This window comes from Scomber japonicus, chromosome 5 (assembly GCF_027409825.1).
Source record: "Scomber japonicus isolate fScoJap1 chromosome 5, fScoJap1.pri, whole genome shotgun sequence".
Lineage (NCBI taxonomy): Eukaryota > Metazoa > Chordata > Actinopteri > Scombriformes > Scombridae > Scomber > Scomber japonicus.
Genome location: NC_070582.1, coordinates 13,382,469 through 13,397,838, shown reverse-complemented (window position 1 = coordinate 13,397,838; position 15,370 = coordinate 13,382,469). Strand labels below are relative to the sequence as shown.

General features: G+C 40.7%; 1 protein-coding gene across 4 annotated transcripts in view; it reads left to right on the top strand.

The window, feature by feature from the left end:
• Window positions 1-14,000, top strand: part of LOC128358401 (CUGBP Elav-like family member 2) — a 30,544-nt gene extending 16,544 nt beyond the window's left edge. For 3 of the 4 annotated variants that reach the window (XM_053318656.1, XM_053318657.1, XM_053318655.1), the window contains exons 4-14: window positions 838-886; window positions 1,449-1,583; window positions 2,516-2,595; window positions 3,798-3,959; window positions 5,006-5,069; window positions 5,580-5,711; window positions 6,384-6,503; window positions 7,519-7,695; window positions 7,843-7,989; window positions 9,091-9,271; window positions 10,253-14,000. In XM_053318656.1, coding sequence (XP_053174631.1) covers window positions 838-886; window positions 1,449-1,583; window positions 2,516-2,595; window positions 3,798-3,959; window positions 5,006-5,069; window positions 5,580-5,711; window positions 6,384-6,503; window positions 7,519-7,695; window positions 7,843-7,989; window positions 9,091-9,218 — 1,194 coding nt within the window. In that variant the 3' untranslated portion in view covers window positions 9,219-9,271; window positions 10,253-14,000. Of the gene's footprint in view, window positions 1-837; window positions 887-1,448; window positions 1,584-2,515; window positions 2,596-3,797; window positions 3,960-5,005; window positions 5,070-5,579; window positions 5,712-6,383; window positions 6,504-7,518; window positions 7,696-7,842; window positions 7,990-9,090; window positions 9,272-10,252 lie in introns of those variants that run through there. The other variant, XM_053318658.1, reaches the window with a different exon arrangement.
• Window positions 14,001-15,370: the final 1,370 nt, after the last annotated feature.

Here is a 15,370-nt window from a genome sequence, read left to right as displayed (position 1 = left end):
GTGGCTCGCTCTCCTTGGTCAGTGACGCTAGCCAGTGCCCATACTGAGCAGGCCATCTGTCTGCTTCTCTTTAGTGCTTGTCAAAAACAAACCCACCATTTTTCATAAGTACAAGCTGCTCAGGCATCTTGTGGATAGATTTATTTCCCCTCTTTTGCGTCACATGGCAGGTAAATGTGCTAAAAATGATTCACTTGAAGTTCTGTGAGTCGCCTTGGACTAAAGTGTCTATCCACTGGCATGAAATCACAGATTTCAAAGCAGTTGTTCTGCATCCACTTGCTCACATAATGAGCACAGCTCGAGAAAGGGTGCAGTGTTCAAGTTTTTCACAGCTCCGATTTACCACACTTTGCTCTCATTGTAAGTAATATAATACATTGGGGTAATAGGAAAGTCGTCTTCTCAAAATGTCTTAAGATACTCCATACATTTCAAGATAGAAGTAATACACAAGTGACTCTCTTGTCAACCATTTCTGTAAAATTGTTCCAACGATGATGAGGGATGTTGACGGGAAGAATCGATAAGTTCAATCACAAGTCCACACTACAGCGAGAAGTGAAATTGGATAGTAGAGAATTTGATCCTCGCCATCAACTCATAGACACTTCCTCTTGAATCTGGCAGTGGTGAGGGATGATGTTCTTAGAGTGATATTCAGCAAAACAAGAGGCACAGAGAAATGCTTGAAGATGGAGGGGGGGTGTGAGTGTATAGATATGAAGCCCTTGTGATAAGAGATTACGAGGCCAAGCTCCTACATAGTTTATAACAGTGACAGGCGTGATGTTAACAAATTCTCCTAACCTCTTTTTTAAAAACTTCCCCCCCCAGATGCATCATCCTATCCAGATGAAACCCGCTGACAGTGAGAAAACAAGTGGTAAGTGGCTTCATTTGGGATGCAGGGTGACATCAACCAAAAGATGAGGGGTACAGTGGTGATGTCTGTTGAGGAAAATTCTTGAAAGTGGAAGATTTTGCTAAGACAAATGGGGTGTGAGGGTTTTAAAGAAGGCATGGTTTTATCTCCATTTAATGCCAAAATGAAGGCCTAAGAAGGGCTTAGTTCAGGGAATGTGCAGCAATATACAATTTCTATATAGTGTCAGGAGTTAGGAGGATTAAGGGCTTTAAAAAAGTGACAAGGGGGAAGAGTAGAGCAGGTACACGATCTGGAAGAGAGCAGAAAAGGGTGATATAGTCATCCATGTGGAGAACTAGACTCTGAGAGGGGGAAAAAACAAAGCTGCAAGTTTCACAGAAATATACAAGAGGCTGGCACCTTGAGTGAGAGGCAGAAAATGTGGCAGTGTGACAAAGGAGCGAGCTCGGGCAAGAAAAAGAAAGGTGTGAGATTTAGTGCCTGATGTAACTGCTGCTTTCATTGCTCCATAATTGTTTGAGTTTAACTAAATGGCTGTACTCTTCTTGTCCTTCTGCAGCGGTAGAAGACAGAAAACTCTTCATCGGTATGGTCTCAAAGAAATACGGCGAGAACGAGGTCAGAATGATGTTCTCGTCTTTCGGACAGATCGAAGAATGCCGAATTCTCCGGGGGCCAGATGGTCAGAGCAGAGGTAGGTGTGATCACAGCATAGGCACAGTGTTCTTGTCCACGGAGACGCCACCTCCAGCATAGCAGAGTACATATTCCCATCAAGTATTTATACAAGCCCCTCTCCGCTTCATCATTTCAACCCCCAAATCAAGTGCCATTCACCTCCAGTGGCACCCATTCCATCCCCATAGTCTCTCCTCCCGTCGCTGTGACACTCAGCCTCCACATCGCACATTGAAGGGCCACTGCACTCACTGTCCGGCACAATGGCCCGTTGCCTTGGCAACCGCTAGCTGCTGGTGTTCGTGGGCTCAGCTGGCAGGCGGCTCAGCTCAGCTCAGCTCCTCCTTTACCGCCTCCTTCATCACACTCTACAAAGGCTTGAATTAGCCTGTCGTTGCATCTCCTACATAGCTGTCTGCTGCATAAAGCCTCAGATATCAAGCAGCACAGGGATCGTGTATTGATGTACACACACACACAAAAAAAATCTTTATAGCAGAGGCCTTGACAATTTTCACATGTTTTTCTACTAAATGTATATGATGAAACTGCAATTATAAATAGGCCGTAATACCCTTTTAATGGTTGGAGCTCTTATACATTTTTGTAAATCAAAGCCTTTCAGTGTGTATTTATGTGTGCATTATATGTGTATATAATCACGTTGACTGTTTCACCATGACACCACATAGTCAAGCCTCTCTGGGTGGCAATTTAATCCGTCGATCACTGTGCTCATGTGACACTTGTTACTGTTCTCCTTGTTGTGTTCTTTCTCTGTGTGCTAACCAGTGAGGGTGGTTCTGTGTGCTTGGGAGTTGCCATTCTCTGTACTGTAATGTGTTTTTTTGGGGTTCATAACGAGTTGTCCAAACCTTTTGTCTTGTTTTGTTTCTTCTTGTCCCTCCCTCCCTCCTCCCCCCCTCTCCTATTGTTCCCCCCCTACAGGCTGTGCGTTTGTCACATTTGCTACCAGGGCAATGGCACAGAATGCAATCAAAACCATGCATCACTCTCAGACTATGGAGGTACTGTACCCCTTAGCACCTATTTCTCATCCCCCCTCCCTTCCCCCTCATACATTTTTGCTGCCCCCTTGTGTTGGAAAGGGGAAGAACCTGTCCAAGCAGATGGTTTCCATTCATCACAGAGCACAGTCATTTCTAAAACCACTCAAAATTACCTTGTTGTCTGCAAAATAATTGAATAAAACTTGAAATATTGCCTCTCACATAGCTGCTGAATCCAGACCTAACAGGGCACGAGGAGAATTGCTGTCATCTCTAATTTTGGGCTGAGCTAAATGAATATCGTTTATTGATTCTGATAATATTTTAGAGCCTAGCTGTCATTCTGTCATAATCAGTCTATATTTTAGACCACACAAAAAAGAGCACACACACTCAAATATAGGTTAACAAAGAATTAACCTAGACTAGAGCAGCCATCCTGTTAGATTTCTTCAAAAACTGGGTCCATGTCCTCATGTAGCCAAAGGAGTCTTTATGGAAGTGGAGCAGCAATAATTTGACAGCTAGCAGGTCAGAGGCTCCCCAGTGAAGCATCAGACCAAGTCTAATTAGGAGCCCAACCAAACATAACACCAGATTAAAAGCAGGCCCCAGTGGTGGTGCCACCTATCCCCCCCCCCACACTCCCCACATCATGACCTCCCAATTCCCAGCTGCCATGGGAGGTGCTGCTGGTGCAGAAGCCATTTTCCCTGTCCAGCCTGGTCCCTGTCTGGCTCTCAATTCTCAAAATACTTTGCACCGCATGCCTTGTGTCCATGCGTCCAGTATGTGACTGTCTGTTTGCGAGATTGTGTGTTTATTGTAATGCATTTTTCTTGTTAACGTCTGCTGACATATTCTCGTTTGGATGTTTGTTTTTTTTAAGTGTTGTCTCCATCTGTTGTCTGCTTGTCTGTGGACTCGATTCAGATCCTCAGAGTGCTAAAAAGATTCACTGTCTGCAGCATTGTCCTGTGCCCCTTTTGGAATGTGGCCTGGCTCAGCTATGCATGGCAGATGTCCTCTGTGTGTTAGATTTGATATGAATGCAACAGGCACAAAACTGTCTTGAGGCATAGAGGATACCCCCCCCCCCCCTCTTTTTTTTTTTGAAATATTCCTCAAAACATGTGTGTCCTTGCATTGGTAAATAAACTGTGGATTTTTCTGTGTGCTTCTGAACCGGTTTAACGTTTCTCACCGCTCTGTTGCTCCAGGGATGTTCCTCACCTTTAGTGGTGAAGTTTGCCGACACACAGCGAGATAAGGAGCAGCGGCGCCTGCAGCAGCAGCTAGTACAGCAGATTCAGCAGCTCAACAGCGCCTCTACCTGGGGAAACCTGGCCGGCCTGGGGACCCTCACACCGCAGTACCTGGCTGTAAGTATTAGCCAAACACGAAACGCTGTTGAGCTGCACAATTATTCATGTGTTGTCATCGTTACTTTCTGCAAAAATATGGGAAAGTAAATCAAGTAGTGCTCTCTGGGCTACTCGTAATGGGCTATACCAGAGCTTATATTGGCACACAAAACTGCAGGTTGACATTTAGACTTCACATCTGTCTGTCCACCAAAGCTTATTTAAGGCACCCCATGAGCTATATGTGTGAGGAGGAATTCAAAAAAACAAAAACAAAACAGCAGATTTATCAGCCACCTGCATACTTTACCAGCATTTGGCTGGTGACTGATGCTAATTTTATGCCCTGGTCATACAGACAGTTTGATGGTCCATAATGCAGATGGATGAAAGGTTATTGTATAATAAAATATATGGCACGGTATTCAGACCTGAACTATAAATTATTCTCTTAAACTCAGAATAGGAGCATCTTGTCTCACTCAGTTTATGCTCTAGCTGAAGGACACTGGCGCGTGACTTGCATGTGGCCGCTGTGAGCATGTGACTTCAACACAGACGTAACATGAACAGCTGAACTGTTTGTTTTCCTGGCAAAAAAACCCTGAAAGATATTTATGCTATTACTTGCAAAGTGGTGACATGCAAAAACTGATTTTATTAGTTCAAATATTTTAGTATTTTATAAACAAATCACGTGATGTCAAAATGCCAGCAGGTTTTTGAATACATTTTTTTACCCAGAGTTGTCACTGTAACCAATAAATGCAGTTTTCTCAGTAATTGGATAAATAAAAATAATTAAACATCAGATATTAGTAGATAACTGTAAAAAAGTCAATTTTATAGCATCCAATATTTGTCCTTTTGCCTGCCGGTCACTTGGAGTATAATAACTACACTGAATTGTAAATGTTCTCCAATTCACAGACAACTAATTGTAATTATATTACTAATCAAGACAACATTTAAGACCATATTAAGACTTAATTGTGTGATCGTTCGGTGTTTGCTTCTTGAATTCAGGTTTTTTTTTTTTTTTTTTTTTTTCACTCTGTCCTCAGTTGCTCCAGCAAGCGACATCCACCAGTAACCAGAGCAGTTTCAATGGTATTCAGAGGCTAGGAGGTAAGCTCATCCTCTCAAAAGTCAAGATAACTAATCTGATGTCATCCTCTGTAAATAAACAGGCTGACACTTCTCATGTGACCAATCTTGTGACTCTGTACACACGCATGGTTTTATTACCGTAAATCACATAACTCATTCAGATCAGTGGCATGTTAATAATAAGACTTGCTATCCATGGCCTCTGCAAGCTGCTCGAAGACTAGCACAGAGCACATCACCACAACTGGAACCTGGAAAAACATGTGTGCTTTTAATTTAAAGAAACTGCATGTATGTGCAGCTTTATAGCTAGAGGAGCTATCATATTATTTGATATTTATAACACCATCTAATCAGAGTAAATGTACCTCGATTTGTTCTAATATAATCAGACCAAAGAGACTTTTCTCTGCTCAGTTGTTTACTCCACAACATCTCAGGAAGATGTTACTCTGCGAATACGTGAGCACGCATTTGGCATTCTTCAATCTGATAATAACCTCCAGTGTGTCTGTCTTCTCTCTCGAGGTGTGAATCCTCTCCAGCTGCAGAACCTGGCCACGTTAGCCGCCGCCGCTGCCGCAGCCCAGAGTTCTGCCAGCCCGACCTCCGCCGCCCTGTCTACAAACAGCGGAGCCCTGGCGGCTCTGGGCAGTCCAGGTAATTAAGCACCAACATGCGGCGTGGTGCAAATTCATAGTGTGAAGCATGTGTATACAATATTAAACACCTAAATCCCCTGGCAGCGTTGATGATCATTACCAGCTATAAATGTGTATTTTTGTTTCTGATTTGCTCGCTGAGGTTTTGGCCTTATTTAGTTTTAACTGTCAGTTTACTTAAATGTAACGTGAATATAAATTAAGCCTAAATAACAACTCCTCACCCGTTGAGATATAAATGTCCACAGTAAGCCCTCCTGCCGCTATGATAGTTCCTACCAACTGCTCTGCAAAAACTCCCCGAGCCGCTATTTGCCTAACGACCCTCAGCTATTCCTCATTTATTTTATGGGAGTTAATCATCCACATATAAAATTTTATGAGAGCCCCCATTTCCCTTTTAATCTGTGTAAATATACGTTGGCTCCATCTGTCTGAGTTTAGTATATTGCTGCTACGATAATGACCTCTCCTCGTTAAGATTTTTAACTGCCCCCTCACTGCTGTGTCATCCTCTCATAACTATAACGGTGTGTGGCAAAGATGGCAGACGTTTAGAGTCATAGAGGTGTTTCGAACATTATCAAGTCAACCCTGTGGTAATCTGCATGCCCTTTTCTTTGTCTTTTTAAAAAAAAAATTATTTATTTATTTATGTTTGTCTCAACAGCCGGTTCAACAGCAGGGTCCAGTGCCATGAGCACTTTGGCATCTCTGGGCACCCTGCAGGGTCTTACTGGGAACTCAATGGGCCTCAACAGCCTCAACGCTCTCACCAGCAGCGTCAGTGGTAAGAATATCCTTCTAAATATTAAAAATGTAAACACATTTTTGCCTGTGCACTGTTAGCGACAGTGTACACTAAATTTAAAGCCACATTAAGTGTTTGTCTCTGCGGCTGTGTAATGAGCCAATTATAGGCTACGGGTGTGTTCAGACAGATGACAACACTGTGGAGAGAAACACTGGTCGTCTGGCAAAAGCTAGATCTCCCTGGCCAAATATGCTTATGTGCATATGCAAGAGTGCATTATTGGTAGATTACTTTTTAAAATATATATTTTATTAATGAGTTTTGCTTATTCACAACATGTAGAACCAAATAGACAAACAGACACAACAAAACAGAACAAACTAAAATAATGAAGAAAAAAAAACAACACCGCCAGGTCAATGAGGATGCACATGTATGTCAATCCGTGCAATGAGTGAAATGTCCAGAAGGGAATTGAGTGTCAGGAATCGAGTCCATGAAACTAAGACCGAGAGGCCAATGAAGCCCAGGAAAGAAAATTAACCTGGTGGATTACGGCACGATAGAATGCAATGCAATACAGCATAATACAGTATAGTCCAATTGAATTAGGTCCCAGTGAGACACTTCTCCTTCGTAATATGGTCAATAAAGGGTCCCCAGACCTTAAGAAACTTGGGGTGGGAATTCTGGTAGATTACTTTTAAATAAATGTTATTAAATCTTTTTTCTATTAAGAACTACTGTGCTGTGTCTCATAAATTTTCACAGTCATGCATCTACAGCTCAGACCTGCTTTCCTTGATTCTATTTCACCATTTCACCATCTCACCAAAACCTGAGACAACATGCCCCCAACAACACAGATTCTTACATTGTTTCAATAGCGGGCTGAGCGCCCAGTAACACATAAGCAGCTTGTGAAGCGGAGGGGTTTGTTAAAGTTTGTTTTTCTGCCACCTGGTGGTCAACTTTACTTAATGCAGCTGGTTATGTTTGACATAGATGTTACACAACTTGCTCAAAATGTTTTGATTTGATTCTGTAACAGGTATGGGGGCCATGAATGGAGGTCTTGGAGCCTCCATGGCCAATGGGTCAGCAGCCAGTTCCATGGACGCTCTGACCCAGGCCTACTCAGGGATGCAGCAGTACACAGCCTCCGCCCTGCCCTCCCTCTATGGTCAGTCTCTCCTGCAGCAGAGCATTGCAGGCAGTCAGAAGGAAGGTGAGCATCAACGCGCGAATTCTTCACATCTCCACATCTCCACATCTCCACACTGCTGATATTTCTCACTTTATGAAGATATTTTTCAGGTGTTCTTTAAGTTAATTTGTATCTAACTTGAGTACCTACTGCTTTTACCAAATGGAGTAGGGCCAGAGGGTGCCAACCTGTTCATCTACCACCTGCCCCAGGAGTTTGGGGACCAGGATCTTCTGCAGATGTTCATGCCTTTTGGAAACGTGGTCTCTGCCAAAGTCTTCATCGACAAACAGACCAATCTGAGCAAGTGCTTTGGTAAGTGTTTTATCTGCTCTGGTCTCTGAACGCCTCTTTAATGCTAACTGATGCACCTTTCCAGTCTGGTCCTTTGTGTTCAGGACATTAGGTTGCCATGGTACCATCAGTGTTTCTCTTCTCTGTTGATAATGTGACACAGTGCAGTTAAAGGAATAATACTCTACAATAGTAATGACATCTATAAAGAAAATCAACACGTTGTATATTTTATGTTAAATCCATACAAAAACCAAAATGTATAAACAAATTGTGGTAATGCACTGTCGTCACTGTGGTTGCCAGGCAACCAGCACATTTTCCAGGAAGTTATCGCCCAAACGCCCCTACATAAAACCACAAATTGACACTTTTACACTTTCGTTTCTGCACAGTTCATATTCTCTGCACCGTGTTGTAGCTGCAGATGAAATATTGGCATTTATAATGTGTAACATTTAAGTTACATCAGTTCTTAAGTTGTCTTCAATGCAGTTCAAACATGCTCTTTTGAGACAGAGTCCTCCCTCACATTTAGAAATATGTGAAGGAAGTCATTTTTATGTTTACACTACAGTGATCTTTTCAGTGTAGTTTTAATGACTTAAATATGTTGCAGCTTCTTTTCTTGAGATTAGTGCCACTGTTAACACAGAAGTGACAGAATAATCTTACCAATGGTTACATTTTCTGAAATAGTGAAATATGTACACTTAAATGTCACAAATTAATGCATTTCTGCAGGGTTAATGCACATCATCATTTCTGTGCATGTATTAGAGGAAATCGAATAATTCTCTCTTAGATCTTAAAGTTCAATGATCTTAGTGTACTTTAACATCAGTCTGGTCGATGCCTTGCTGTGAAGACAGATATAAAAACAGAAATCAGCTCTGAGCGGTGTGAAGAGCTCCATTTCATTCTTTTTGGCCTCAGCAGATGGTCAGAGTTCAGTTATTACGTATCGTTTCTGGTCAGCCAGAACTCATTCAACCATAGTTGCCTACATAACAGTTTCTGAGAGCTAGAGATTATGTGATTGACATTAGTTGGGTTGAGTAGGGGGTGTCTTCAAGCTAAAACAGGGTCTTTAAATGTATCTTCTACCTTTTTCGCTCTCAGGGTTCGTCAGCTATGACAATCCTGTGTCTGCACAAGCTGCCATCCAGGCCATGAACGGTTTCCAGATCGGAATGAAGAGGCTGAAGGTTCAGCTTAAGCGCTCCAAGAACGACAGCAAACCCTACTGATCCTAGCCCCGGGGCCTCCCCCCCTCCCCAGCTCTAATGCTAGCACTGCTAGGGTAAGTTCACCCTCCAGCCAAGGTCACCACAGCAGAGACTCAGTGGGGCAGGGGGAGCCCACCACAGGAGGGAGACGCACCCTATTCCTAAAAAAATGGTTGCAATGATCTTTCCACATTCTACTGTATTTCATTCCTGCGGTTTTATCATGTAATTTGAGTCAAATTAAATATTTTAATGTATGATTATTTATGACTATCACTGGAGTCAGTGTTCGCTGGAGGTATTTTGTGTCACTGTAATTAGTGGAGAGCGTCAGGTGTGTTTCCATGCCATCTCATTGCCTTCAGGTCAAGCTAGACAGGTTGACTAAGGATCAGTTGTGTTGAAGGGCTGAAGCCAGGCCACGTGCAGCAGTCCCCGAGCTTCAAACCCGCGTTCTGCTTTTCACATGTAGTCTGTCTCGTTTTGTCGTTCTTTAATGTGAAAAATCTCTTTGCAGTCTTCAGTCTTTGCTCTCCCTATTTATCTCTTCTTTCTGTTCCCCACTCTCGCTCTCTCTCTCTCTCTCTCTCTCTCTCTCTCTCTCTTTCTCTCCCCCCTCCTCTCTTGTGGTCTCTCGTTACGTAAGCCATGTTGAGCTAGGCTACCTCTCTCTTTTCTCTATTAACAACCTCTTCCAATCATTCCATCCATCCTCCAAGTCTCCTCACAAGGGACTGGCTCTAGATGGATCTCTTTGGGTGCCAAGTATACAGTTTGTGCATGTTGGATTCTCTGTCATATGTCCTGGTGGTGTCACTTCCTTAAATCTGTGTATTGTTTTGTGTGTGAGGGGGAGGGGGAGGGGGATGTTTACCGCACTGTCCTTACTGTATGTGGTGATTGGCATTGTTTTTGTTGGTTTTGTGCCTCATGGCTAAACGATTCTTGTGCTGTGCCCCTAACTTTCTCTTCTCTCCTCTTTGTCTTCTCTCTCTGTCTCTCCCTCTCTCCCTCTCTCTCTATCTCTTCCTTTTGTGTTTTTGTTCCTTTTTTAGAACAAATCTCCATGCCTGTTTGCTCATCATTAGCCTAGCATGTCTTCATGATGTTGAAAGCCAAGCCAAACTCCTGGCCTCATCATCCCACCATTGTCTGTGATGTCTCTCTAAGCTCGCCTGACCAATACCTGGCCACCCACTGACCCTTGACCTTAGCTCAACCTGATTTTTCTGCATGTATGTTCATTTTTTTTGTTTTTTTGTTCTTTCTGTATAGAAATGTGACAGGTGGGAGAGAGGTCAAGCAAATTAATGTGAAAACGTACCTACGTTGAATTCATTTAAGAGACCTTTTTTTGTTTTTTTGCGATTGTTTTTTCTCCTTGCGAATGTTTTAAAAAAACCTGTGGGATTTCTTATTTTAAATTTTTTGCTCTTTTTTTCATGTTGCTTTCTTTTTACCTCTCTCAGTAAAGTTCACTTGAAAGTTGAATACAGGGATCGGCACACAGCTGTGCTATTTGGTGCCATTAGCAATATGTTGGCTTCTTAAAAAAAAAAAAAAAAAACATGCTTACAGACCACTTTCCAACACTTTTGAAAGTCTGACCAGTAAAACCCCTCAGTGCTCTGTAATGATCTCTACATTTTGCGGACAGTGTGAAGATTTTCACCTAGGCTATTTAAAACTATTTTTTGTGTTCATTTACAAAAATATCCAGTGTATTTACCTTTTTTTGAACTATTGATGGCACAATAAAAGGTACATTTGCTCTGTTTAGAGAAATGACTACCTACATGAGTCAACTTTTTTAGAACTGATTCACAAATAGACAATCTGTGGTTTAAATGCACACTTAGATTACCTATATTTTATACCATTGAATCTATAGAAGTTTAACTAACAGAACCCAGGCAAAACTTTGGGTTTTTTGTAGATTATGTTGTAATGTCATCTGTGTCGGGGGGGTCTTCAGTGTATTGCATTTTTAAAGAGGACTAAAAATCAGTTTGATCAGTGTGACCTTTTTGAGAGTAATTTCTTGAAAATTAAAAACACACTTTAAGTCAAATTTCTCTACATTAATTGTGATTTCAAGTTCTAGGGGCGGGGGGGAATACTATAATTTTTTTCTTTTTTTTTTTTTAAGCGTCACATTTTGAGTATGTAGGCAATTTTTTTTCCTATGTTAAAGATAAAAAGTTAAATTTAATGTTTGACTTCCATGGTACGTCTTGTTGAATTTCTGTGAATTTCTCATTAATAATTTAATTAATGGATGTTTCACTTTTGTTTGGTTTGGATGCCTCATGTTGAAAGTTAATTATTTACAATGTCTGTTAATCATACAGATGCCAGACAATGTCTTCTTTTGTTTTATTGTTAAAGTGCCCATGTGTCAAACTCAGTGTTTTGGATTTACACAGCATTCTTTCCTGTAATATTACCTACTTTTATTTACACACACACAGCGACACACAAAACACTTTTCTGTGGTTGCAAATGATGTGGGAGCCCCTGAAGAAGAGATCACTTGGACACAACACCGATCCGTGGGTCTCTGCACATTTTATAGACGCTCACACACGATGCTTCTTTTTTTGCTGATTATTCTTTTAAGTGACTTCCTGTCGCACACGATGCACAGCACATTACTACTATTAAATCCACCACAATAGTGTTGGTTTACAAATACATTCCATTTTTTCAGCACAAAGTTTACACTTTTTTTATCAGGGTGGTATTTTGTCTATTGTACTTTCGAGTTGTTGAGACAGCCCTGGTAAAATAACCACTTCACCAACCCCCCTCTCACCCCCCCCCCCCAAAGAAGGGTTCCCTAAAACCGCGTACCTGATGGCGCTATTGAGTTGTCGACTCAGGGTTTTGTTTTTTTGTGTGTGAGAATCTACATCACACGAGATTACAAACACAAAAAATGCACAATTTTCACCATTTGACCTTTTTCAGTTTGGATTTTTTTTCCTTTTCCTTCAAAATGCATTAATATATATCCCAAAAAAAAAGAGAGAGAAAGCTACCAAATTTGAAACAGCGCTGGAAGAAGTGTTGTAGTTTTTTTTTTTTTGTAAGGAAAACGTTAAGCACAATTGTGGGAGCTAATCACTTTTGCAGAATGTTGTGTGTGTGTGTGAGATTATATTCCAGGATTTTCAAGGTTCCACCAGTTTCACTTTTTAATATGGGCATGTGCTTTTTACAGTGTTTTTTCTATCCAAATGCAATACAATATTCAAAGTGCCATATACGTCTAGAAACTGCCTACACATCCTTATTAGGCCTTGGTTAGAGATTGCTGCAGTTCGCCTTTTTTGTCTATTTACGCCAGTGTCATGAAAAAGCTCTTTGTCACCTGCTCATGTCCCTTCCCTTCTCCTACCCCCTCACCCCCTCCTCCCCACCCTCTACCTACTCTGTGTGTTGAGTTATTGGTAAATGTGTATTGTGATGTACTCAATTTGAACAGTTGGTTTAAAAAAAATGTAGATAAAACAATAAACTTCCCTATACATTTGAAGGTTAAACCTCTTTCTTAGTGAGTGTGAACACATGTACTTTAACACTTTGTGATATGAACCACAATGTGCAGGACAAACGATCGATCTGGTGATCTGTATTCAGTTTAATAAAGTCGAGAACAAGCTAAAACTTTAGTTAGAAAAACAAAACAAAAAAAAGGCCACTCGGATGCCATTAAGTGATAAAACTGTGTGTCAAACACTGAAATGATTGCAGGTCTGTGGTGAAGTGTTACTGTGAATGAATAAAATAAAAAATAAAAAAAAGCACAATGTACAGCCCACAGCGGTCCCAACAGAAACTTGACTCACTTCAGGGGCTTCCATCACAAATCCCATTCAGCTCTAACAATCACTTTCTCTCTTCTGTTGTTTTTTCATATTCTGAAGTGCTATTTTATTTTTTTGACAGTGTGGTTAGCTTTGCATCTCTAGATATTGTCTTGATCTAAAAGAAAAGAAGAAAAAAATAATCTTTTCCTGTGTTATTTTCTTGTCTGATAATCGGTAGGACTTTGTTCATGTTCCACCAATAATTTAATAGATGTTTTGTCTTGTCTTGATGAAAGCCAAAGTGGGTGCATCTTGATGTGATCTGTATACATACAGTAGTTTTTCTGTTAAGTCAGTATCAATTTTTTGAAACTGGGTGGGATTTGAACAAGTAAAAAAGAAGAAAAAAAAAGACATACACAGGCTTTCCAATTTCTACAACTGGTTGTTCATATGTATTTTGTACCAGTGAAGCTTTTTATATTGGAAATTAAAGGAAAAAAATCTATATTGGAAAAAAAATTGTCTGGCCTCTCAATGTGGCCTCCCCTTGACCAGGTCTTGAGTTTGGCCTCTTGGTGGTGTCAAGCAATTTTTTTTTTCTTTTTAAGTTTTGTCTCTAAAAGATGCCAGATTTTGACTTTACGTGGATATCTACGTGTTCCTCACTTCGTTAATCAGTTTCAGTTTCGGGGGGGGGCGGGTTGTGATCCTCTAATCGTGGTAAGTTTCATGTTAGTATTTGTGCTGTCCACATAGTTTAATGGTCATCAGGATTTCAACAACTTGTGTGGAAAAATTGTCTTAGTTGAAGAGTTAACTATCTGTTTAGTTTGAGCCTTGCTTTTTACCTGTGTAGAGTTTTCTGTTTTTTCCCATTTGCGGAGTGTGTAGCCGAAAGACTCTGTGTTCTTTTTTGGTCAATGTTTGTTCATGTGTGGTGTGTTTCTTTGCCTCTGTCTCCAAATTAAACCATTTCCCCTAATCTGAACTGTGTCTTTGTGTGTTGTGCTTGTCCAGTGTTGTAAAGACATTTACAAACCACCCCTCCCTCCCCCAGTGTGTCATGTCTCGCTAACTTGTTTCTCTTTGTTGTGCTTCTTTGCTTAATTCTCAGTGTAAGCAACCAGACGTCTGATTGGCTGAGGGTTGTTGTGAGTGATTATTGTGGGTTTCAATGACCAAAAGCTATAATACTGGGTCTCCTATATGTTTGCAAGGCTGCATACAAAGGTATTACGAGTCAAAATAAGTCAGTAAATCATCAGAAAATTAAATTGCTATTTTGTTAATATTTCAAATGATTATTTAAGCAAAATTGTCAAACTTCTCAAATGCAAGGTTTTAATGTTACTCTCTCTTTTGAATGATATGAAACCAAATATCTTTTAGGTCTGCAAGTACTGGAAGATGATAATTTGGGCTCTGAGAAACTGCGGAGGGGGATTTTTTTTTTTTACCATTTTCTGACATTTTCTAAACCAAGTGACTAATCTATAGTAGTTAGTTGTAAGGCCTAAAGGCTCCCAGTCACTTATCAGATAAAAATGCCAAACATTTGTTGGTTCCAGCTTCTCAAAAGGGAGGGCTTGCCTTTTTGCCTTTTTCTTCTGTCAGTCACGTGTATGAAGGATATTATTGTTGTGGACTGTCTGATAAACTAAACAGGCAGTTTGTCATCTGCAGCTGTGGGGAAAATGTGACATCTTGGCATTTTTCACTATTTTTAGACAAAATGAATCAAAAATATGAACGTCAAATCATCAACAACTTAAATATGTGTTCATTTCAGCCTTACTCCATAGAAATCCATCTGATTTAGTGACCTGCAGTGTCGGTAAGAGTTAAACATGAGGAGCGAGACGGTGAGGGTAAGAATATGAGGTTCAGGACACAGAATCGGATGGGTCTCCAAATACCCTGCCAGCAGCACAGTTTCAAGAGAGATTGGTATGAAGACCCCTTCAAAAGATAATTGATGAGACCTTTAGATTAAAGAGGAAGGTTTTCACCTAATGTCCTTATTCATATTCAACTATTTGACACCGTAACTGATTTGGTTTGGTTTCACACATAATTAGTGACGCTTTTGGCTCATACTGGGGTCCGTAATGGTGAAAACAGTAATTAAAACAGCCATAGAGTCTTCTTCAGGGGAAGATTCAAGGATGATAAAAGTGTATATTTTATTATAAATTGGCCTCTACTTCAGGCCTTCATTTCCCTGTCTTCCTACACCCTGCAGTAAATGGGTTTATGTCACTTCGGGGACGATGACAGCTCTAGCAGCAGTGTAATCATTGTATAACACAACATAATAATAATAATAGAAGAGTGAATTATTTCTATTAGGATACAGAG